Source organism: Capsicum annuum, chromosome 4, assembly GCF_002878395.1.
Source record: "Capsicum annuum cultivar UCD-10X-F1 chromosome 4, UCD10Xv1.1, whole genome shotgun sequence".
Taxonomy (NCBI): Eukaryota; Viridiplantae; Streptophyta; class Magnoliopsida; order Solanales; family Solanaceae; genus Capsicum; species Capsicum annuum.
Window position 1 is genome coordinate 193876066 of NC_061114.1, and position 26253 is coordinate 193902318.

A 26253-nucleotide genomic window follows, 5' to 3' on the forward strand; every position below is an offset into this window, starting at 1 on the left:
CTCTTCACGTGTCCGAACCATCTCAATCGGACTTCCCGTATCTTGCAGTCCACTGAAGTCACACCAACCTTCTCCCGAATAGTCTCATTCCGCACTCTATCCCCTCTAGTCAGCCCACACATCCAGCGCAACATCCGCATTTCTGCCACCTTCATTTTTTGGATGTGGGAGTTCTTAACTGGCCAACACTCCGCTCCATACAACATGGCCGGACGGACTACCACCCTGTAGAATTTGCCTTTCAGCTTGGACGGCACCTTCTTATCACACAACACCCCGGACGCGAGCTTCCACTTCATCCATCCCGCCCCAATACGGTGCGAGACATCCTCGTCAATCTCACCGTTACTCTGGATCACGGACAGGACCCGAGATACTTGAAACTATCCCTCTTACATACCTCCTGTGATTCCAGCTTCACTACTACCTCATTCTCCCGCCTCACGTCATTAAACTTGCATTCCACATACTCTGTCTTGCTTCTGCTCCCCCTGAACCCTTTAGACTCAAGAGTTTGCCTCCACACCTTTAATTTGTCATTCACACCCCCTCGAGTCTCATCTATCAGAACTACATCGTCTGCAAAAAGCATACACCAAGGCACCTCCCCTTGAATACGCCGCGTCAACACATCCATCACCAACGCAAACAAAAAGGGACTAAGAGTAGATCCCTGATGCAATCCTGTCAAGACAGTGAAATGCTCTGAGTCTCCTCCCGCCGTCCTCACCTGGGTTTTCGCTCCATCATACATATCCTTAATTGCTCTGATATATGCCAGCGGTACTCCACTCACCTCCAAGCATCTCCAAAGCACCTCCCTGGGGACTTTGTCGTAAGCCTTCTCCAGGTCGATAAACACCATGTGCAGGTCCTTCTTCCTTTCCCTATACTGTTCCACCAACCTCCGCACCAGGTGAATTGCTTCCGTCGTCGAGCGGCCAGGCATAAATCCAAACTGGTTTTCCGAAATAGATACTATCCGTCTCAGCCTCACCTCGACCACTCTCTCCCAAATCTTCATAGAGTGACTCAATAACTTAATCCCCCTATAGTTATTGCAACTCTGGATGTCACCCTTATTCTTATAGAGAGGGATCATGGTACTCCACCTCCAAGCCTCGGGCATCTTTGCCGTCCTGAAGATTTCATTAAACAATCCAGTCAACCACCTTACACCAGCCTCTCCAACGAACTTCTAAAACTCCACCGGTATCTCGTCCGGCCCCGTCGCCCTACCCTTCGCATCCTGCGAACAGCCTCTCTAACCTCTTCTACCTTAAAACGTCTACAATAGCTAAAATCCCGACACTCCTCTGAGTGCTCCACTTCCCCTAACACAATAGCTCTATCCCCTTCGTCATTCAAGAGCGTATGAAAGTACGACTGCCATCTATTCTTAATGTGGCCGTCCTCCACCAACACTCTACCGTCCTCCCCCTTAATGCACCTCACCTGATCGAGGTCACGACCCTTCCTCTCCCTAGCCTTAGCGAGTCTAAACCACTTTTTCTCCCCTCATTTCCCCTGTAACCCTGCATACAAGCTCTCAAAAGCCGCCTTCTTAGCTGCCGTGACTGCTGACTTACTCCTTCCTAGCTAGCTTGTACTCTTCCCTGTTTACCCGCTTCTCTTCTTCGTCCTTACTCTCAACCAATTTAGCATACGCCCCTTTCTTGGTCCCCACTTTCTTCTCCACCTCTTCATTCCACCACCAATACCCCCGATGATGCCCGGCCCGGCCCCTAGAAACACCCAACACCTCACTTGCATTCTCCCTGATGCACCTAGCCGCCCTATCCCACATAATATCCACGTCCCCCCTACACTCCCACACCCCCATTCCCGCCAACTTCTCCCCTATCTCCCACGCATTCACTGGCGTCAAGCCGCCCCACTTAATTCTAGGTCTACACTCCTTACTCCTCCTCTTTCTATTCTTCTTTATACCCAAATCCATAACCAAGAGCCTATGCTGGGTCGAAAGATTCTCACTTGGGATGACCTTACAGTCCTTACACAACGCCCTATCCCCTTTCCTAAGCAACAAAAAGTCAATCTGGGTCCTGGCTATCGCGCTTCGAAAGGTGATCAGGTGATCGTCCTTCTTCGGGAAGCCCAAGTTCACCACCACCAGCCCAAAGGACCTCGCAAACTCCAATAGAGTAGCCCCCTCTTCATTTCTTTCCCCAAAACCAAAACCACCATGCACATCACCAAAGCCTCCCGGTAACGCCCCGATGTGCCCGTTGAAATCTCCTGCTACAACAATCTTCTTCGAGCTAGGCACGCCTCTCACCACCTCCTCCAAAGCCTCCCAAAACCGCATCTTCTCCTCCCACTCCGATCCCACTTGCGGCGCATAGGCACTACACGCGTTCAGGGTAAACCCCCGAATGACCAACTTAATAGTCATCAACCTATCGTTGATCCTCTTCACCTCTACTACCTGACCTCTAAGCTCTTCATCTACTAAAGCGTAAAAATACATTTTAAAAAAAATATTTTTGATTTCAAAAAATACTTTTTTTAGGGTGTTTGATATGAAGGAGGAAAAATATTTTCTAAAAAAATAAGTTATTTCTTACTTGTATTTGTGTGATCGTTAGGCAAATTGGATAAGTATATGCTTTCTAAAAGTATTTGTATATTTTTAACAAAAACAATGAGAACGAATAGGATAAAAAGGGTGGGATAAGAAAAAAATTTGAATTTTTTTAAAAATACAAATTATAAACATTATTTTTCTTTTGGAGACGGGGTTGGTAGGTGGGGGTTGGGGTTGTCAAAATAGGTAATAAGGGTGAGGTAAGACAACAATTTTAATTTTTTTAAAAATAAATTAAATTTTTTTTTTTGGGGTGGGTAGGGGGCTAGTAGCGTGGGGTAGGGGAGAAAGAGTGGAGTAAGAAAAAAAATTAAAATATTTTTTTTGAATGGGGAGTATTAGGGGGTGGGGGTCGGGGGAGGGGAGTGAGGGTGGGGTAATGAAAAAATTGAAATTTTTTAAAAAATTAATTTTAAAAAATTAATTTTTTTTTGAGGAGGGAGGAGGTTGGTAGGGGGTCGGGTAGCGGAGGTAAGAAAAAAGTTTGGATTTTTTTAAAAAAGTTAATTTTTTTTTGGAGGGGAGTAGGGGTTTGGGTTTTGGATAAGGGGATGAGGTAAGAAAAAAATTTAAAATATTTTTTTTAATAGTGGGTGGTAGGGGTGGAAGATTGAGGGTCGGAGTAGGAATGAATGATTTTGAGAGTTGTATGAATATTTTAACTTAAGAGTGAGGTTGAAAGAGAGTTTTGGAAAATATTTTCCTTACTTTTTGAACCAAAGTCATTTTCCTTAGAATTGAGGAAAATAAATTGATTTGGAAAACATTTTTCAAAATTTTTAAGCCAACCAAATATGAGAAAATTGGAAATCCTTCATACCAAACACACCCTTAATGAGACTTTGTTAGTGGATTTGATTATATCTTTTTTTCACCGTTCCCATCAATATTTGTTGGAGACCAAAAGTGTTAAACTTTTGACAAACTTACAGGACTAAAACTGTTCTGAGCATACTTTAGTGACGATTTTGAACCTACTCCCAAACTCAAGGTACCATTTTTGTCATTTTCTCTATTTAATTGTGGACTCTATTTTTTATTTAGCATGGGATGTTGACTGCTGATGCATAGAAACAGTCAGTTAGCAGTTACTTTTTTGAACGGCAGAACCCATTGGCAGCCCCATAAAGTTGGTGCCAACTTTCACTTAGACACCTCAACTAGGCCTTGTACATTTTAAATACCTCAAGTAGGGTCCCATTGCGTCGTTTGACACTTTTTCCTGACTTGGCACATCGTGTGTGCTGGGCTCATTCTAGGTAGATGAGACGAATGGAATTTGTTGAAGACTAGCACTGGACATATACTGATACCGCAGGCCATGAGACTGTCCAAATATATTCTAAATCAGAATTACAGCATACTAGCTGTGGACAAGCTTTTATGCAATTCATACTGTGAAAAACTCAACCGTGTGCCCAATAGATTGTGACAGTTCAAAAGTATCAGCATGTTGTCTATAGAAACACCAAAAGAAAAGTTGGGAAAATGATAAAGATGGGATGTTCAAATATATGCAATTGGCCTTTACAAGAACTTGTTCAAACTACTTCGGTTAAACTTCATAACTTACCCGCAAGCCAGAAGCATAATCTTCAGCTGCTCGAAGAAGTTCCACTAGCTGAACTGCAGCATCAAGTGCATCTGGAGCCCAGGATGGTGGAGCTTCTAGAAGTCCAAGAAGAAGCCTCTGGGTGGCACTTGGAGTAGCAATTGCATAGTATCTAATCCAGAAGCAGAAGTTAAAAATTACTTTCCTATCTCAAAAATTCTAAAAATAAGCTAACCAATGTTCTTACCGATGAAACAATCGTGCATATGGCTCAAGTGCTGGTAGCCCTGCAACAAGATGCTCATCCATAGGTGTTGTAGGAGGGGGAAGCAGAAGAGCAGGGACGGCAGCTGCAGTCAAGGTAGCAGTCTCATAACGAGCAACTTCTTCATCACAAACACTTAAAATGACACCAGCACCATTGGCAACTGCCCACCTCGGAGTTGAAGGGATTAATTGAGGATGCTTTCCAGAGCCACGAGAAGAAGCTAAGATAAAATGCTGAGTCAATAAAGTATATCACAATTCTAAAGTATGAACCTTCTCTCAAAATACTATCTCATACTTCGATACAAAAGTTAATTTATCCGTGTAATAGGAAGGCCATAAAACAAAAGAAAATGAAAAGAAAGAACACAAAAGTATTATCACATATATAAAACAATTCATACAGCCGCCACTGCAAACTTTCATATATGTGAAGAGCTTATATTCTCCACCAAGAAATTGGTTGCCCTCTTCTCTCTATGAGGTACCTAAAATCTTGTCACCAGGAGAAAGGAAGCCGGCATGGCTTCCAATAAATTGGAAGGGGATAAAAGTTTTGTACACGCCCCATTATTCAAGTGAACTGTTTTAGATAGCTAAAAATGCAAACAGTTACACTCAACTGTTATACAGATTTGAATGTGTAAGTTTCCCACATCGAACAAATGTAAATATACAAAATGTGAAGTGTGACTGTTAAAGGCTTCATGCATAAGACACTTCTGTCATGTAATTTTCAGTTGCCTCATAATTCTCAAATGGTATCAGAACAAATTCAGAATCAAGTTCCACACCTTATTTTCTCTTCTATCTTGTATTTTTTCAGAGTATTTGTTTTCTTCATCACCCTACCCTGGACGGTATAAGATAGCCCCTAGAGCTTTCAAGAGTGTGTTTATTGATTACTCTTAGGTTCAAATGGGATATTGTTGCTACTCACTTGACCTTTGTCAATACATTAAGTTAGATGATTTCACCTTATTTGAAACTCAAACTTGTTCACATACTTCTATTCTAGCCATCTTGACACTTTTTTATATTCTTAGTTCTTATCCACACCTTTTCCGCTTCAGGAACCTATCGGCACCTCTACTGCATTTCCTCCTGTGAAATGGAAGAGAAATAAGAGAGAACTCAGCTTGATTATTCCCTCAAGCTATTGGGGTTAAATACCTAATCATTACAAATTAATATCTAATTTAATACCTAATTATAGTAGGAGTAAATCAAGCTACCTTTTATTATACATATGCTGCAGAATATTCAGGACTCAAGTTGGTGCTACAAATTATATGTACCAAGCTTGTTACATGAATAACCCGTTCTAGGACCGGATAGGGACTCAGTGAATATGTTTACAAATTGATTACTTGACTGCACGAACCTTGTGACGATGTCTCCTGCAAATAACTTTTCACTGACAACATGACAATCAATCTCTACATGTTTGGTCCTCTCGTGAAACATCGGATTCAATGCAATGTGAAGTGCAGCTTCATTATAGCACACGAGTTCCATTTCTTTAGTATCTCCAAATTTCAACTCCTCTAAAAGTTGCTTGATCCATATGAGTTCACATGTTGCCACCGCCATAGACCGATATTCTGCTCCTGCAATAGATCTGGCAACAACATTTTGTTTCTTACTTTTTCTAGACACCAAATTTTCCCCAACTAGAACACAATATCCAGGAGCGGAGGAGCGGATCATCTTTCAGAGGGTGCCCATGCCTAATCTGCATCTGAATATCCAACAATTTTCTCATGTCCTCGGTCTTCATAAAAGAGTCCTTTCCTCGGAGCAGATTTTATGTATCGAAGAGTACGAATAACTGCTTTCTAGTGATTGTCACAAGGAAATTCAAGAATTGACTTACAACACTAACTGCAAAGGTAATATCAGGTCGAGTCATTCACAAATAATTCAATTTTCTTACTAGCCTTCTATATGTTCTAGGATCGCTAAGAGGCTACCCCTGACTTGGTAGGAGCTTAACATTTGAACCCATTGGAGAATCAATAGACCTAGAATTTGTCATCCCTCCCTGTCTACTCAAGAATATCAAGTGCATACTTTCTCTCCGAAACGACAATTCCTGATTTGGATTAAGCAACCTCAATGCCTAAGAAGTACTTCAGTAGACCAAGATCCTTAGTCTAAAGAACTGGAAAAAGTGATGTTTCAATTCGGTAATACCCTCATCATCATAACGTATGATAACTATGTCATCAACGTACATCACCAAAAGCATAAACCTGGAGCAGAGTGATGATAAAACACAGAATGATCAGCTTCACTTCGCACCATGCCAAACTCCTGAATAACCATACAAAACTTCCCAAACCATGCTCGAGAAGACTACTTCAGGCCATAGAGTGCTCGGCGTAGTTTGCACATCATGTTACTAGACTCCCCTGAGCAACAAAACCAAGCGGTTACTCTACATATACCTCAGCTTTGAGGTCTCCATGAAGAAAGGCATTTTAAATATCCAACTGGTAGAGAGACCAACGGCGAACAACAGCCATGGATAAAAAGAGACGAACTGAAGCAATCTTAGCCACAAGAGAGAATGTATCACCATAGTCAAGACCAAAAATTTGTGTATAACCTTGGCCATTAGTTGAGCCTTTAGGCGATCAATCTATCCATCGGGGCCAACCTTCACTGTATATATCCAACGTTAACCACCTGTAGACTTAGACTTACCTTACCTGGAGGTAGAGGAACAAGATCCTAAGTACCACTAGAGTGCAAGGCAGATCCTCAAACATAGCTTGTTGCCAGCCTAGATGAGAAAGAGCTTTCCCTGTAGTCTTAGCTTTCCCTGTAGTCTTAGGAATCGACACACATGATAGTAACAATACAAAAGCAGAGTGGCTCGGTGACAAACGATGATAGCTCAAACAAGTATAGATAGGATGAGGGTTACGAGTAAAGCGTTTACCTTTTCAAGAGGCGATGGAAGGACTCTGAATAGACAAGTCCTTAGCAGGCAAGGATTCTAGTGGCGGGCGTAAATCATCTGAATATGGACCACGATGATAGTCAAAAGCAGTGGAGCTGCATTGGTGGAAGATGGAGCTATAGAAAGTGATATGGAAGGACAGATTATGGCAGGATCCCCCAAAAGATAGAACTGGTAGAACCTGGAAATGCCTAATTGTTTAGCATGAGAGGATCTAAAGGAGGGTGGACCTTCAGAGAAAGTAACATAAGCGAACATAAGGTATCATTAGAGGTGAAGTGAGAAGCATCGATATTCCTTTTGTACCCTTGAATATCCAAGAACGACACATTTAAAAGCACGAGGAGCCAATTTGTCATTTCAGGTGGAACTTGATTTTGAATAACAGAGGAAGGTATACGATTAATCAAATAACAAAGTGTGAGCATTGCATCTCCCAAAAACGCAATGGAAAATTTGCTTGTATGAGAAAGGTGTGTGCAATCTTAACAATACGCCTACTTTTTCTTTCCGCTACCCCATTTTGTGTAGTATAAGGACAAGATCTCAAATGAAGAATGTCATAGGATGAAATAAACTGTTGAAATTGAGATGATAAATCTACACGTGCATTATCACTACGAAAAGTGTGAATAGAAACACCAAACTGATTTTGTATTTCAGCACAAAAAGTTTGAAAAATAATTCAGAACGATCTTTCATTAAGAAAATCTAAGTACACTGTGATTAGTCATCAATAAAAGTAACAAAATACTTAAAACCTGACGTAGAACTAACTATACTAGGACCCCAAATATCAGAATGAACTAAATGAAAAAGAGACTCTACACGATTATTAGGACTGTCTGGAAAAGTAGCCAGTGTGTGCTTTCTTAATTGACACGACTCACAATCAACTTAGATAATTTAGACAAGCTAGGTACCATCTGGTGAAGTTCAGATAAACTAGATGTCCCAATCGTCAGAGGATTAAATCTGAAGAGTCGGAGATCAAACAAACTGTAGAGGACTTGTGGCAATTAAGGTAATAAATCCCATCAAGCTCACGCCCTTCGCCAATCATCCTTCTCGTACCGAGGTCCTGTATAACAAAGAAGTCACTAAGGAATGAAACGAAACAATTTAAAGACTTCGCCAAACGACTGATTGACAAAAGGCTAAAAGGACAACTGGGGACAAAAAGAACATTATTCAGAGTCAATGGAAGTAAGGGATTGGCTTGACTAACGATGATTGCCCTAGTCTGAGAGCCATCAGCTAACGTAACAGTGGGAAGAAATCGAGAGTAAATAATATTAGTCAATAAAGATTTGTTACCAGAAATGTGGTTAGAAGCATCTGAGTCCAATATGGTGGACTGTGAGATACAAGCAACAAGATCACCAGTCTAAGTAGCGAAAGCTATTGATGGAGATGTCTACTTACTCGCTTGATACTAAAGAAAGTCATTGTATTCTACTTCAGATAAAGAGAAAAGTTGATAGGTTGGATTAGTGGTGAGTTCAATCAGAGCAACATGAGCATTCTTTGGTCCACCATGGAGTAAGTTGTAGACACCACGGGTATAACCCAATTTGTTACAATAGCTACACCTTGGTTAAGGTTTCCCAGAGCGGCTTTCATGTTGATTTCTAGTTTGAGATGCTAGAACAAAAGACTTGTCACGGGTTGACTAGACGACATAGGTGGTGCAACCAATCACAACAATCGAGTGAATAGGTCATCCATAGCAGGAACAGTGGGGATCACCAAAATTTGATCTCGCACCGAGTGAAGATGGGATGGAAGTCTAGCATGTGTAAACTAAAAACATATTCGCACGTCGCTCCAATTGTTTTTCTAGCGGGCATCAACTTAGTGAACTCTTCCATAACCGCCTAAACCTGTCCAAGATACGTGGACATATCCAAATCCTGCTTCTTAAGATTAGTCAACTGAGAAACATTATAAAAACGAGAGATTTCATTGTGTATAGCCCACGAGCCTTTTCCCAAACCAAGAAGCAAGATTGGAATGGTCGGAACAACGAAATCAACTCTGAATTAATAGATTTTAGACAACACAATTAAGCATCAATCTTCTCCCATTCACCCTTACCTTTTTCATCAATATCTTTAGCATGTTTAATCATGTGTTCCTGAACCCCTCGTCCTTTGCACCATAGCTGAACAGAGGAAGACAAAGATAAGTAGTTCACACTACCTATCAAGGGTCCAGTGTCGATGAAATGGTTCGGGTTGATGTAAACCACATGCTTATTAAAAATATATGTATTGAGGGACATAATGTAGATGGTAGATGTTACCCGAATCTGAAAAAATCTGCAACCGCAGGAATCTGAAAGCAAAAAGTTGATTGGAATCCAAATCTGGAAAAGAAAATTTGCAATCGTAGAAATCTTGAAGCAAACAATTGACCGCAATCCAGAAAAAAATGAACTGGATAGTTCTGTCTACAGGAATCTGAAAAAAAATCAGATCTATCAGAATTTGACAGCTTGATCAGTGCGTGAGATGGCTGGTGGTGGCAGAGCTAACTGGGTTTTGCTCGTGCCAGTGATCCGAGTCTTGTGGTGGTGTTGGTTTGAGCACAACACCTCCGAAAATAGAGATCTGCTCGGGCAGCTAAGATAGCTAAAAAAAGAAGAGTTTGAAATTTCTCTTCTAATATTGCTGCCCTTAACTAGGCTTTGATACCATGTGAAATGGAAGAGAAACAAGAGAAAACTCGGCTTGATTATTCCCTCAAGCTACTGGGGTCTAAATAGTTAAGTTTACATGTCCTAAAAGGAAAGGAAATCGATACAAATAAATACCTAATTAATACAAATTAATACCTAACCAATACAAATCAATATCTAATTTAATACTCCCTCCGTTCCAATTTATGTGGCATACTTTCCTTTTTCGTCTGCCCCAAAAAGAATATCATATTCCCTTATTTAGCAACTATTTAATGGCATCATCTCCATTTTATCCTTAATGGGTCCCACGTAATAAGAAAAGACAACTAAAAAATAAACATTAAAGTGACTTTAAGAGAAGCAATTTTGTAAACTTTACAAAGTCATCATCTATTTCTTAAACTCCGTGTCCGGTCAAAAGTTGACAGATAAAATGGGAAGGAGGGAGTACCTAATTATAATAGGAGTAAATCAAGTTATCTACTATGCTATAGAATATTCAGGATTCTAACACCTTCATAGCGTCACTGCTCCTCTTACCATTGCAACCAACATTGACAACGGGTCAAGATGATTTATACCCTCCACCAATCGTTTTTCTTTGTTATGGAACTGCTTCTTACATAGTCCTCTGATGACTTTTTGATATGGTATTTGTTAATCTGTACTTTTTTGACTTGTCGTCTTTATCATCACCACATTTTGTTCTCATTATTCCTTGTTCATGTGCCTTTCTTCCAAAAGTCCATAGGTAAAGCTCTTTGGATTGACTGAGAAAATAACTTCTTTACAACTTAGTAGTACTTGAAAACAGGTTCGTCTGCCTCCAGGTAGATTTCAATGTTCATTATTAGTACAGTACAAAATGAATGATGGTCCAGATGATCAGGTTGACCAGCATAAGGCTCGTTAGGTTGCTAAAGGTTATACACAAATATTTCGACTTGACTACGCTGATAAATTCTCCCTCTTGGTAAAGATTGCTTCCATCCTCATCATTACTTGGATATCAAGAATATATTTCTTCATAGGGATAAATATATTTCTTCACATGAATCTTGAGGATGAAGTATATATGATGATGTTGCTAAGGGGAAAACTAATGGTTTTTCACGCAGGTTTTGGATAGATATTTTGGTGTAGATCAATCTCCTCATAGCATGGATAGGTAGTTCTGAAGAGCTGTTGAAAATATTTGGCATGATTGTTTTGTATGTAACTTACATTGTACTCCAGACCATCTATATATTAATGTTAGTGATCTAATGTCGATGATACAATAGCATAGACAGTGATCAAGATGGTATTGCTACATTACATTCTAAGCTGAGGACCTAGGTATTCTGGAGTAATTCCTAGGTATTGAGGCAGCTCAAACCATCAGAAATTGCCATTATATAGCATAGACATTCTCCCACATTATTGAGAAGAAAACTATGAACAATTTTAAACCTATTATGCTCTTATGGATCCAAGTGTCAACTTTCTACCATGTTAGGAGAACTCTTTTACTGATCTGGAGAAATATAAGAGGTTAGATGCAATCAGATGCTCTCACAAGTGACCGAACCTGATAGTACCTTCCAAATGAATATCGTGAGTAAATTTTAGGATTCACAATGTGATTCTTTTATTAGATCATTACAAATGTATACAGACATCATTCATAGTAATGTACATTGTCATAATTAGGTAGCAGATTTGTAGGAATTTCCTAAGCTAGAACTTAAATGTATTGTATTCACATCTTTCTTACCTGTTGGATTAAGACATTGACTTCCATCCAGTTACTTGGTATCTTGGTATCTGAGTCAGGTCCATCCTTGTTTGGTGTCAAATGATGTGGTCTCTACCGAAACTACACCATTCTTCTATACCCCTTCCATTTCTACAAGTCAAGGGGAGGAAGATGAGTGGTTAGTCTATCTGGTTACTCATGTTGAGATTGAACAATCAGGTGATGTTATTCTTCCATCTCCTAGTTACTCTTTTGAGCACCAGTCACTCTGTTGCCTTAAGCACCGCCAACTGTTCAAGTTTATTCGAAGAGTCAAGAGATTGATGATACATGTCCTTATTCGAAGAGCCAAGAGATTGATGATACATGTCCTGCATCAGTTCCTTTGTCCTTTGTCATCAGATCCTCCTCTAGAAAACCTTGACCTCCCTGTTGTTCTTTGCAAAGTAGCACTGACTTGCAACTCCATACATTCCATTGCTAACTTTGTTTCCTGTGGTCCCTTATCTTCTATGTCTAGATCCTTGATTGCTTCTCTGTACTCTATTTCTATACCCAAAACTGTGAAGGAGTCTTTGAATTATCCTAGATGGTCAAATGCGATGCTTGAGGAAATACATGCCTCGGAGGAAAACCACATGTGGAATTTGGTGGATTTACCCCACAGGAAAAATCAATTGGATGTGAGTGGGAGTTCACAGTCAAAGTTAATCTAAATGGTTCCGTGGCAAGACTTAAGGCCAGGCTTGTAGCTTAAGGATAATTGTCGGGTGGATTATTCAGACAACTCCTCTTCGATTGTCAAACTCACTTTTGTTCGCTTGTTCATTTCTTTAGCCAATCCTAAGAATTGACCTTTACATTAGTTGGATATCAAGGCGGCATTTTTTCATGGTGATCTTCAAGAGGAAGTGTATATGGAGCAATCACCCATTGCCAAGGGTAGCATAGGAAAGTCTTATCATTTTGAAGAAGTCCTTGTATAACTTGAAGCAGAGTACTCGAGCTTGGTTTGGCAAGTTCGGTGAGGTAGTTCAGGAGTTTGGCCTGAAAATGAGCAAATGTGACCATTTTGTCTTCGACTGACTATCTGCAGCTGGTAAGTCCTTCTTCTTGTATATGTCGATGACATTGTCATCACAAGAGGTGCTTATGAGGGGATCTCTTCCCTTAAGTCTTTCTTGCATACTAAGTTTCTTACAAAGGACTTGGGCCAATTAAAATACTTTTTAGGAGCTGAATTAAATAGAAGCAAAAAGGGAATTCTTCTATCTCAGAAAAGTATTTTCTTGACCTATCTGCAGAAACTAGAAAGTTGGCAACCAAACCTTGCAGTGCTCCAATGGTTCCCAATGTGCATCTTATGAAAGATGATGGCGATCTTTCTGATGATCCAGAGAGATATAGGAGGATTGTTGGGAAGTTAAACTACCTCATGGTGACTCGTCCAGATTTTGCTTTTACAGTAAGTGTTGTTAGTCAGTTACTCGGTTCATACCCGTGCCTACGGTCAAATGTTGGGCATCTTTGGAACAAATTCTATATTACTTGAACGAAGCTCCTAGACTTGGCATATTGTCTAGCAATCACAAATGTACTCGCATTGAATGTTTTGTAGATGCTGACAAGGTTGGATCCAAAATTAATAGAAGATCCACTACAGACTAGTATATTTGTTAGAGGAAACCCAGTAGCATGGAGGAGTAAGAAGCAAAATGTTGCATCTCTATTCGATGTAGAATCTGAGTATAAAGCTATGTCCCAGCCTAGGGTGTGAAATATGTAGATATGTCATCTCCAAACTAAAATTGGGTTGGAACATCATATACCAATGAAATTCTAGTGTGATAATCAAGCTGCTCTTCATATTCAACAACAACAACAACAACATACCCAGTATATTCCCATATAGTGGAGTCTGGGGAGGGTAAAATGTACGCAGTCCATACCACTACCCCCGATAGGGGTAGAGAGGCTGTTTCCAATAGACCCCCGTCTTAGGACCAAGGACAGTAGACCAACAGACAAGCAAAATGATAAAATAATATAGCACCAACATCCACAAAAATAAAGTATAATTAACCAAAAGGCAAGCATTATGTTAAAGCAACAAAGAATCAACATTCACAAACAAGAAGAATAGTTAACACACCAAGGACCCTCCGGCCCCCAAACCTAGAGCTACCAACCAAGCTACCCTTAACCCTCCTATCTACAGACTACGACTCGACCCCACTCCTTAGCCCTCTAGCTTAATACTCTTCTTCCAAACCTTTCTATCGAGGGTCATGTCCTCAGTAAGCTGTAACTGTTCCATGTCACGTCTAATCACTCCTCTCCAGTACAACTTAGGACTACCCCTACCCCACTTGAAACCCTCCAAAGCCAACCTCTCACACCTACGAACTGGGACATACGTGCCCCTTCTCATGATATGGCCAAACCATCTCAACCTCACTTCCCGCAACTTATCCTCTACCGAGACCACTCCCACCTTCTCCCGAATAGTCTCATTCCTGACCCTGTCAGCCCTCGTAAATCCACACATCCAACGCAACATTCTCATTTCCGCACCCTTCAACCTTTGGACGTGAGAACTCTTAACCGGCCAGCACTCAGCCTCATATAACATGGCTGGCCGGACCGCAGCTATATAAAATTTACCTTTAAGCTTAAGAGGCACCTTCTTATCGCACAAAATTCCCGAGGCAAGCCTCCATTTCATCCAACCTGCCCCAATACAGTGGGAGACATCCTCATCAACCTCACCATTCCCCTGTATCATAGACCCAAGATACCTAAAACTATCTCTCTTACAAACAGCCTCTAACTCCAACTTCACCACTACCTCGTCTTCTTGCCTCACATCACTAAACTTGCACTCCAAGTACTCTGTTTTGGTCCTACTCAAACTGAATCAAATAAGTTGTGGGAGAATTCCATACTTAGACCTATAAAGTTCTACCAAGGAAAAGCAGTATGGTAAAAGGACAACATACAACAGTACAGAACAACAAATTTATCATAATTAGTATGACTGAGTAGTTCAGACTCAAAGACTCAAAGCTCTCAGTTAATTATTAGCATGAAAAAGTTGCACAAACAAAATATGGTATTTTTACCATAAACATCACAAATATAAATATGCCCATAACTCAGAAATTTCACAAATGCAGTCATTATAAAATTCATGTATGTTTTAAAAGGCATGGGTGTGAGGCGAGGCGCTTTATCTAACAAGGTGTGAGACATTAGCCCATGAATCTTTAATTTTAATAATTTATAAGTTAATAAATAATATATAAATAACAAAAAATAACATTACATTAAATTGTAGAAAATTCAAAAAAAACTGTAAAATTGTAGGGAAAAAAATAATATGTATATATATATATAAACACACGCACACATACACACACACATATAACTAATAAATACACACATACACAAACAAAAGCACAAACATTTCAAAAGATCTTTTTCTTACTGAAAAAAGTAAAAGATATAAAGATGCATTGCACCTATAACATGTGATGAAACTTACAGTTATTCTAGTACCTAATAATTCAAAAAAGGAAAAAGAAAATAATATAAAGTTATTACATGAAGACTTAAACTAAAAAATAAATCACAAATACTTATTATAATACAAACAAAATCTATCTTTTTAATGGAATCTCCAGAACAATATCTAAACTAGAAATTCTGAAATAAAAATCAACTTGAAAAGAATAAATTAAAGAAAACAATTAAAAAGAAGAAAGACTCCGGAAAATTAAGCAAAAGAAGGAGCTGCAAGCACATAAGCAAAGCAACTACTGGGGGATAAAACTCGTGTATTGTAGTTTGCACTTTGCAGACAAAGGGCCAAAGAGTATTTGTTACTTAATAAACGACAAAGGAAAAGGATTATAAAATAAGGGTAAACATTAGATAAGGTCGGCATACATTCTACCCTCCCCAAGCCCCATTTATGGGATTACACTGGGAAGTTGTTGTATTAGATAAGGCCGTTGAATTTTGAGTACTTTTTAGTTTGAGAATTTTTTTTTTTTTTGGATCAAGTAAAACTTTTCATTAATGAAGCAATGCCAAACTTGGCCATATACAAGAGGTATACCAAACAAAGAAAAACCTACAAAGTATGGTTCTCCCCAAAAGACACGCAGTCCTCTAACACAAATAGGAACTACATGGACGCACCAAAAAGATATAAGGGAACGAAGGCTTGTCCTTAGTCAAGCAAAGTCTATCTCCACCCCTTCAAAAGCTCTCCTATTACTATCTATCCAAATGACCCACATCAACGCGAGAGAAGTGACATTCCATGTCTTGTATCTTTTTCTCTTGGCTCCACTCTTCCAACTGAAGAACAACATCTACTTCACAGATCTTGGCATTACCCATGAAACACCAAACCATTTGAAAATTTCTTACCATAACCTCATGGCTACCTTGCAGTATAACAGGATATGATCCACGTCATCATCTGTCTCCTTACAAAGAAAACAACAACTAACATGGATAACCTCCTTTCGCTTCTTGAGATTCTCCGCCGTCAGTATAACGCCTCTAGCAGCTAACCATGTGAAAAGACATACCTTCCTCGGCGCCTTATCTATCCAAACAGAATTAGAAGGAAAATTATCCTCCACCCTAACTAAGAGCCTTTCGCAGGAGGAATTACCAGAGAACACTTTGTAATTTCCCACCTCCTAGTATAGAACAACAGGGCTAGCAACTGGTTCATTATGTTTGTACAGTAATGCTAGTAATGCTAGTAATCTCCGAAGCTCAATCACCTCCAAATCCTGGAAATCCCTCCTAAATCTCAAGTCCCTAAAAGATTCTCCTCCTTATGCCCCCTTAACATGCTGGACGGAGCATTCTCTTTGGCAAGACTCCCTATACAAGCCCCAAAAGTCAACTTTTAGCACCAAGTCCCCACACCATTTTTGCACCCAAAAACTAACCGTACTGCCCTCTCCCACTTTGAAAGAAATGTTATTATAGAAAGCTTCCCACCCCTTCATTATGTTCCTCCCTACACCGCACCCAAAAGGCATAGAAATCCCTACGTTCTCCAACCCCTTCCATTACTCCATATTTGTCCGCTATCACCCCACTTGAGAATTTATTATGAGTTACTTTTAAAGTATTTAAGTATTAAATGAGATTTATTAAGCAATTTTAGCCCAATTAGGTAAAGTTCTCTAGGCTTATGCCTCAACAAATGAACGCCCCAGAAATTGAGGCAAACGTCTAGAAAATCGGGACTTACGCCCCCCGATACTTGTGTCAGCCAAAATACCTAGGTGAGACTTTAGTGCACATCGCTCGGGGCTCACCCAAAGAAAGCCTTTTAAAACACTGCTCAAAACTACCAAGAATACATCCTTAAATCCTGCGAACTTTACATTGAACAAATCTGAACATCTGATTAAATGAATTGAGTCTTTCTAGCATATAGTGATTCTTAAATCTTTGAACATTTTCTTCCTTTTACAGGATGAGATCCTAAGCCCATATGCCGAGTTTTCTCTTTGAGAAGGAAAAGGTTGGTCTTAATAAATTCAGAACTAAGCAAATCCCAAGACTAAATAAAAATGTAAAAAGATAAAACCCTACTGTCCAGTAATGAAGGAAAAGGGTATTTCATGCCTGTCAAAATTCAAGAAAGACCAAGGGCATAAACCCCAGAAGACATCCTAGTTTACACCCTTAAAACAACAAAAAAGAGTCAAAAATACCTAACCAATTGGATTTTGTCTTAAAATTACCCTTACCCCCCTTATATTAGGCCCCTAAAACCCCATCATTTTTTGTAGCGCAAAACTACCCCCTAAAACCAAAGGTTGACTTCTGGGGCTTTACAAAAATAAATGTGGCACTTCTCTATTGGTTAGGGGCTTATTAAAATTCAGGGAAGATTGGGTTTATAGGGCAGGTTGGATACATTAGATGGGTTGGATCTAATTTATTCTTTTCTGGCTCCACATAACCAATAGAGATGCACCATGTATTTTATTATAAAGTCCTACCACGCCAACAAGTCATCCATTAGTGTTAGGTTTAGTTTTAAGCTAGAAAATTATAGTGGTCGTTTAGGGGCCAATAGGTGAAAGGAGGATAATTTAAGACAGAGCCAATAGGTTTGGGTACTTTTGTCCCTTTTCCAAAACAAAAATAAAGTATTCAGATAATTCTAATACATGAGCCCCAAAAGAGTCGGGAGATGATCTGCCATTTCTGAACCCAATATTGTAAACAACCGAGGGAAGTGGAATGAGCTAGTCTAGAAAACCCTACTAGTTCAGAAACATTAGCAGCCAAAAAGTAATAGTTAATTTACACACTTCAAATAAGTAAAGATTTATATAAGTAATCTAACTCAGATTTTAAATTCCTACATATTAGTAGTTCCTAAATAGTTCAAAAACAAGGAAAAATTTAATACTCAAATTTTAGTTAATTTCAAAGTCCTAAAAGTTAGGGATTTAATTAAATGACAATTTCGTACAGTGTGAAATCTATTTTTAAAGGACAAAAACGTGATAACTATTTCAAACTGGGGTTTCGTGCTTGTACAATAGTATATACTACGCTCTGACAACAGAAGTGGTAATTAAAAAGATGTCAACAATCTATCTTGGGTTTTATTAGCAAGGTCTGAGAAGATTTTTAGCCTACAACAGACACATTCATTCAAACAACATATCAGCAAGAATTTCGAGCCAGCGATTTAGAACTGAAAACTGAATGTGCTGTTCTTGAACCATAAAACAGACTTGAATTCAATCCATGAAGATCATGTACCAGTTAATGGTGGCTTTAGTTCTCCAGCAGCATACTTCCCCATAACACCACCACACCTACATATACATGAATCACTTTGCTACATTAATAGCATTATAAGTAGTACTAACTTCCTATTATATGACCATAAATTAGTCTCAGAACATAATTTAACGAGGGAAATTCAGGTCAATAAAATGATATAAAGTTCTTTAACTTGAGAAGCACCAAAAACAGATTAAACAAAGTTAGCATCAGGACAAGGGATAAAAGAAATAGATGGACCAAACAGCAGAAGCGAACCTCGTATTTGTGGTCCTATACGAATGTGCTCTCCATACTATTCAGAATGGGCACAGACAAAAAATAGACTTGTATTTCAGTATAATAGGCACAGCAATATATGGACGAAGCTATTCAAAAAACAAGAAAGATTCAGAAAGCATGCCATGTGGGACATGAGCAATAATATTCATGGACTAGCATAAGCAAATAAATAAACCAATCTTGGGGAAGTTCCTTGATTAAAGGTCATAAGATCCACCTTCTCTGTGGAAGAGTTATTATGGATGTTTTTAATATAAGTACTGATCTAAAACTAAGAATTGTTGATTGGAAAAATTGCAAATATTTTGAAAAATTGAAGATAGAAGATTGTGTTGAGGAAGAAGACCAGTTGTGGACAGGACAGTGCAAAGAGTAGTTGCAACTTCTGAGTAGATTTGGGACCGGTGGTTCAATATTTAAGAGGATACTATAGCAGCCTATCTATAGCAACTGTCAGTGCGCACAGGACCTGAGTTACTATTGTATTAATGTAGATTACCGCACTGCACATAATTGTAGCACCTTGAGGTACTGTGGATGAATTATTTTAGTTATGGTTTCAGCAACAAGACTGATTAAATGGTCGCTATGACTCTTGAAGGAGACTGCTGCCACGTGAAGTCAGGTAAGCACATAGTATTCTTTTTGGGAGATGAGGGCGAGGAGTGGAGTGGAAATTTCCGTGAAACAGTATAGAGGAAGGAAAGACTTGCATGCAATGTTCATTGATCTAGAAAAGGCTAACCACAAAGTTCCAAGGGAGGTTCCATGAAGATACCTGAAGGTTAGAGGTGTACATGTGGCGTATATTAAGACGATGAAGGACATGTACGATGGAGCCAAGACACAGGTAAGGACAGTAGAAGGAGACTCTAGCACTCTCCATTTTTGATGGGGTTGCACCAAGGATCATCCCTAAGCCCACTTTTATTTGTCTCGGTGATCAAAGTGAGGTGTCATGGTGTATGTTATTTGCAAATAACATAGTTCTGATTAACGAGACTTGTAGTAAAGCTAACGCTAAGCTGGGATCTAGAGACAAACCTTGGATTCGAAAAGGGTTTAGGTTGAATAGGACCAAAACAAAATACTGGTTGTGCAAGTTCAGTAACACAACATATGAGGCGATATGGAAGTAAGGCTAGCTACGCAGGTCGTCTAAAAGAGAGGACGTTTAAGTATCTTGGGTCTATTATCTAAGAAAATAGTAAGAATGAAAAAGATGTCACTCACTGCATTGATAAAGGAGGGATGAAATGGAGGCTTGCATCTGGATTTTTATGTGATAAGAAGGTGCAACCAAAACTTAAGTCAAGTTCTACCACTGGGACAGTGTTGGCCAGTCAAAAACTCTCAATTCAGAAGTTAAAAATTGCAGAATCAGGAATGTTGCGATGAATGTGTGCGCATACTAAGAGAGAAAGAATTAAAATAACGATATCCAAGACAAGGTGGGAGTGGCAATGGAGTACAAGATGCGGAAAACAAGATTTGATGGTTCGGGTATGTGGAGAAGAGATGTCAAATACACCAACGCGGAGGTGAGAGAGGTTGGGTATGATGGTTTCAAAGATGTAGAGCTAGGCAAAAGAAGTATAGGATAGAGACGGTTATACAGGAAATAGCGCAGTTCCAACTCACATAGGACATGACCTTAGACAGAAGGTTTGAAGGACATGGATTAGGATAGAAGGTTAATAGGTAGTAGTGCGTGAGCTTGTCATCCATCCATATCAGTAGTAGTAGTAGTATTGCCCCAATAGTTTTGGGTCCTTCGATTTCTATCATTATTTTTTCTCTTGTACTTTGACTATCATTTTGATGTAGTTATTGTCCTGCTACAATCTGTTTTTTGTTATCATCTTCTATTTTTCGTACTTCTATTACTTCCTTTTATGAATTGCTTTGGACTATTTTTTCCTTGAGCCAAGGGTCTGTCAGCAAGCAACAGTCCCTCTGCTTCTGAGAAAGAGGTAAGGTCTGCATACACTCTACCCTCCCCAAACCCCACTTTGTGGAATTATATTGGGTACATTGTTGCGTTTGTTGTATTTTTTCGAAAAAGGACCAAAATTATCATTTAACAATTGCAAATATAGTACCTTTACCTTCTGTTATCTTTTGGAATCAAAATTGTCCCTGTTGTTTAATTGGCTCACAATTGTCTTCCTCACTAATAGACTTCCAGCTTGGACAACAAATAACTTAAAAATAATATTTTTTCTGAAATGGATGCTCATTTGGGCAGATTTCTCAACTTTAATTTTCTTTTTTCTTTCTCTTTTCTTTCTTCTGTTTTCTAATTCATCCTCCCTAGTTTCCTACTTCTCTTTCGGTAAGAGAATCTAAGCTAGAAATCACTTCTTCCCAAGCAATTTTTTTGTAAAACTCACAAAATTAAGTATCAATCCGAAATTCAATTCATTTCCGATTTAACAGCAAAAAGGTTGGCCAGGTGGTAATTGGCTTGAGATTTGGGGTGCTCCCTTTCAAGGTCTCAAGTTCGATTCCCACTGGGTGCAAACAATTTCTGAGGACCATCGGACTGGGTGAAAACCCTGAATTACCCGTGGTGCACTTGCGGGAAACTCCTAGCCGAGGGCCTGTGCACCCCCGAGATTAGTCGGGACTCGAAGAGTCTCCGATACCCGGTGCAAGTCAAAAAAAAAAAAGCGCAAAGATCAATTGAGAAGTCAAAGTTGCGACTTAAGACATTGTTGTCATCTAAGTCAGAATGGCATCTTTCACAACAGTTTTCACGCCGAGTGTAGTCATTATTTAATCTTGCCTAATCTTATTTGAACGCACATCTATGATAGCATCCGCATTTTTGTGGCACTCGTCTTGGGATATGCTAGACTTTGAAGGACCAATATTCACTCTCATACAAAATCACTAGTCTTACCGCCAGTCTAGAAACCTTGTCTTTCCTTTTGTGAGTATCATTCTTGTGAGAAATATTGGAGAAAAATACTATTGAATTGTTATATCTATATTATTACGTTGAGACCCTATTTATGGACACTATATTCCAATCCTTTTCCAAATAGGTCACTACATTACAATCCTTTTCCAAGTAGGATTCTATATGTTATTCTTATTCCTACTCATATTTTAACACTCCCTCTCAAGCTAGTGCATACAAGGCATATGTACCGAGCTTGTTATGGATGTAATTAATGAGAGAATCGGTGAAGGACTTGGTGAAGATATCGGCAAGAAAACTGATACGAACTTCTTTGGATGTCTGGGAGACCTCAATTGAAAGGGAACAAACTGAAAAGTGATTCGAAAAGTAGTAACATCGTTGAATAGTCGATTTGTCGCTGAAAAATTACCGAAAATTGGTTTAAAATATATGGGTTATCTCAAAATCAAGAGATGAGTAGATCTTGAACAAGATTATCACTGAAGAACTGGCCAAAACATGCTCACGCGCCTGATTATTAGATTTGATGGTTGAAAAGTGGTCACTATCAGAGAAAAAAATATATGGGTAGGGTCAGAATGTGGCACGACCCTACTGAGAAAGAGAATTATATGGGTAGGGTCAGATTGACGGCACGACCCTACTGAGAAATAGAAATTATATGGGTAGGGTTAGAATGACAGCACAACCCTACTAATAAATAGAAACTATATAGGTAGGGTAGCAATGACGGCACGACCCTACTGACAAAGAGAAATTATATGAGTAGGATCGGAATGACGGCATGACCCTATTGAAAAAAAAATTATATGGGTAAGTTTGGAATGACGGCACAATCCTACTGAAGAAAAAGAAATTATATAGGTAGGGTTGGAATGATAGCATGACCCTACGCAAATTAGATCTGAAGAGTCACCGTAAAGATGCATGGAACTACACAAATCAGATCTGAGGAGTCACCGAAAGGACACAGTGCTATGCAACTTAGATATGAGAAAGTAGTTCGTAAAGATGCATGATACTATGCAAATTAAATATAAGAAGTAGTCCGAGGAGATGCATGATATTGCGCAAATTTGATATGAGAAAGTAGTGACCGGATAGATGCACGATGCTATCGTAGAAGCTCTGATACCATGTGAGAAACATTAGAGAAAAATATTATTGAATTGTTATATCTATATTATTACAAGACCCTATTTATAGACACTATATTCTAATCTTTTTTCAAATAAATCACTACATTACAATCATTTATCAAGTAGGATTCTATATGTTATTCTTATTCCAATCTATATTTTAACAATTCTATCACATAATTCACCAGTAGTACTCCATTTCAACCATGCTATTATGATTCTGATGTAGATTAATGCGGCACTACTTCAAGGAAGCCTTTCACAATGAGTCAAGCTAAGGAGCTTCAACCATTGAAAGTTTTATGATGAGATGGATGGATGAGATTTTATTATAAAAAGAATGGTTTATGGATGAGATTTTTCAAAGACCCCAACATAGAAGACTCGAAGATATTCAATATATTAATTGTTCTACAATTTTAATTAGCTTGTCTTTTTAATAAGAGGCAGTTGAATCTTTCGTAACTACTTTTAGCTCTTAGTATAAATAGTAGAAAATTAGAGTTTCATAACGAGTTTTGGACATATGGAGAATAGAGCCTCTTTGCGATAGCTTGGAAACTTTGTTGAATTCCAACATATTGTCCTAGAATGTACAAGGTTACTACCTTCCTGAGGATAATAGCTTGGGTGCTCTTAATTCCCAATTATGTGACATTTTGATTAGTTTTGTCATTACATCTTTTAATTATTTGAATTTAATTGTGTCTATAATCTTTAATTTCTATCTTATTTTTACTATTGGTATCAGAGCTTTGGAAAAAGAATTATTCCTACAATTTCTAAATCCTTGGCTTGTTTATATTCTGAAAATCCAAAAAAGAAGCTAAAATCCAAAAATAGTCATTGTTTCTGTTTTGGCATCAGTGTTACGTCGAATCTCAATTGAGTTATGATTTGGGTTGAAATTATCATCCGAAAATTTGTGGTTATCTCTGTGATTGAGGGCTGAAAAGCTGAGAATAAACATTGTGTTCGCTGGGCTGGAACTTTAAGAAGAAAGCTGAAACCTCCATTGAAACTTCACTGGAAGCTTGACGAAGCAGCCATTTTTTGTTGATGATAAAACTGATTATGAATCGTCTTTCGGAGTTGTTTGTGTACTGAAACAGAAACATGAAGCTAGGAAGTCGAAGAACCAGAGCGAAACTTCATTGCTCACCATTAATAGAGCTTCAAAGCTCATTTTCAAAATCTTTGGGTTTCCGCAAACGAGCTCCCTTACAAATAATCTTATTGCTAAAGATTGGGAATATCGTGAAGAGTTCATAACTGAAATTTGGAATTGTTTGGGTGACATTTGAGGTGGGTTTTGGTTGGATTTTAGCTGCCAGCCGAAGGAAGGAGATGAACAAGGCAACAACAGCAACATACCCTGTATATTCCCACAACGTGGGGTCTAGGGAGGGTATGTGTACGCAGTCTATACCGCTACCTCAGAGGTGAGATAAAGAGGTTTCTGATAGACCCCAGCTCAAGATAAAAACAGGATATAAAATAAATAGTAAACGAACAAGAAACAATAGGCATTAACACACCAATTACTAACATAAACAAGACCATCACTAAGTAATACGACAAACGATAACACACTCCAAAACAAGACTAGCCCTATGGCTACTAGCACAGATAACAAAACACATCCTTCTACCTACTCCGTCCTACTAACCTTCTATCCTAATTCGCCTCCTCCACTTTTTCCTATCTAGGGTCATTTCCTCGATAAGCTTAAGCTGCTCCATGACATGTCGAATAACCTCTCCCCAATATTTCTTCGATCTATCTCTACCTCGCCTGAATCCATCCCTGTTCAACCTCTCATACGTCTGCATTCGGCTATTCGTGCACCTGCTCATCACATGTCCGAACAATCTCAATCTCGCTTCCTACATCTTGACTTCCACAAAAGCCACTCCCACCTTATCTCAAATTACCTCATTTCTAATTCTATCTTTCCTAGTAAACCCACACATCCATCGTAGCATTCTCATCTCCGTCACCTTTTATCTTTTGGTTGTGAGAGGTCTTGACTGGCCAACACTCTGCCCCATACAATAAAGATGGTCTAACAACTATTTTGTAGAACTTTCCTTTGAGTTTAGAAGGCACCTTCTTATCACACAAGATTAGCGAGCCTCTATTTCATCCACCCTGCCCTAATACAGTGAGCGACATCCTCGCCAATCTCTCTATTTCTTTGGATCATAGACCCAAGAAACTTGAAACTATCTCTCTTTTGAATGGCCTGAGTATCAAGCTTTACAACCACATCAACTTCATGTATTACCCGCTGAACTTGCACTCTAAATATTTCGTCTTAGACCTACTCAGTCGAAATCCTTCAGACTCTAGGATTTGCCTCCAAACCTCCATCCTAGCATTAACTCCACCATGGGTCTTCTCAATCAGAACTACATCTCTGCCCTTTAACTTAGCTTCAACTTTCATCTATGCCCTCCAACTTTGGATGTGTAGAAGTAGGCTAAACTTGTATAAAGTTGAACAAGTAGACATATGTGTACTATGTGGCATACTTAGTGGCCAATTCATGTCCTACATGGTATCCTACGTGTATTATGACACATAGTACACCCATGTCTGCTTGTTCAACTTTATACAAGTTTAAGAGTTTAATTGTGCACACCCAAAGTTGGAGGTCATAATGTGAACTGAGGCCAAGTTAAATGGCGTGCTTATGTATTAGGCCTTTCAAAAATAGCCAGATTTTGAGAACATAGAAATCAATAACTTTTTTTCCCATATAAAATATACCCTTACGACTTGTTTTTCTCATCTTTTTCTTATTAATTCTAGCTAGTTTACTTTGAGTATAAGTTCATACTTAGTGTTAAACTAGATCTTATCTAGTTTAATTGTGTCAAATTGTTTCGTGTTTTTTTTGTTTCATAGTATGTTTATTTGTTTCCTTGTCCTATAAATTTTATTTGTCTATTTCTTATTTTACATGAACTTCTTCACTTCATCCCAAAAAATTAGTATCACTTATGAATTATTACGACGTTGTTGGTTTTCAACTTTGGGTTATCCATGAGTGAAAAACGAAAAAAGTGAAGTGAGTCCATTCAAGGGTGGCCTTAACAGCCTTTTGGCCTTGAGTAATACATGAACTGAATGACAAAGGGATACACCAAGTGAGTGAGTGGTCAGAAACTTTTCTACCGACTCTTTGTTTATTTTTGTAGGTAGAATGACTGGAGGGAGAATCCTCTAACAAAACAAAAATAGT

General features: G+C 38.8%; 1 protein-coding gene across 4 annotated transcripts in view; it reads right to left on the bottom strand.

Moving 5' to 3' along the window:
- LOC107855063 (protein GIGANTEA) overlaps positions 1-26253 on the bottom strand; it is an 82070-nt gene that overhangs the window by 30221 nt on the left and 25596 nt on the right. For 3 of the 4 annotated variants that reach the window (XM_016700045.2, XM_016700046.2, XM_016700047.2), the window contains 3 exons: positions 18633-18688; positions 4408-4648; positions 4182-4332 (listed from right to left, as the gene is read on the bottom strand). In XM_016700045.2, coding sequence (XP_016555531.2) covers positions 4182-4332; positions 4408-4648; positions 18633-18688 — 448 coding nt within the window. Of the gene's footprint in view, positions 1-4181; positions 4333-4407; positions 4649-5811; positions 6744-18632; positions 18689-26253 lie in introns of those variants that run through there. The other variant, XM_016700048.2, reaches the window with a different exon arrangement.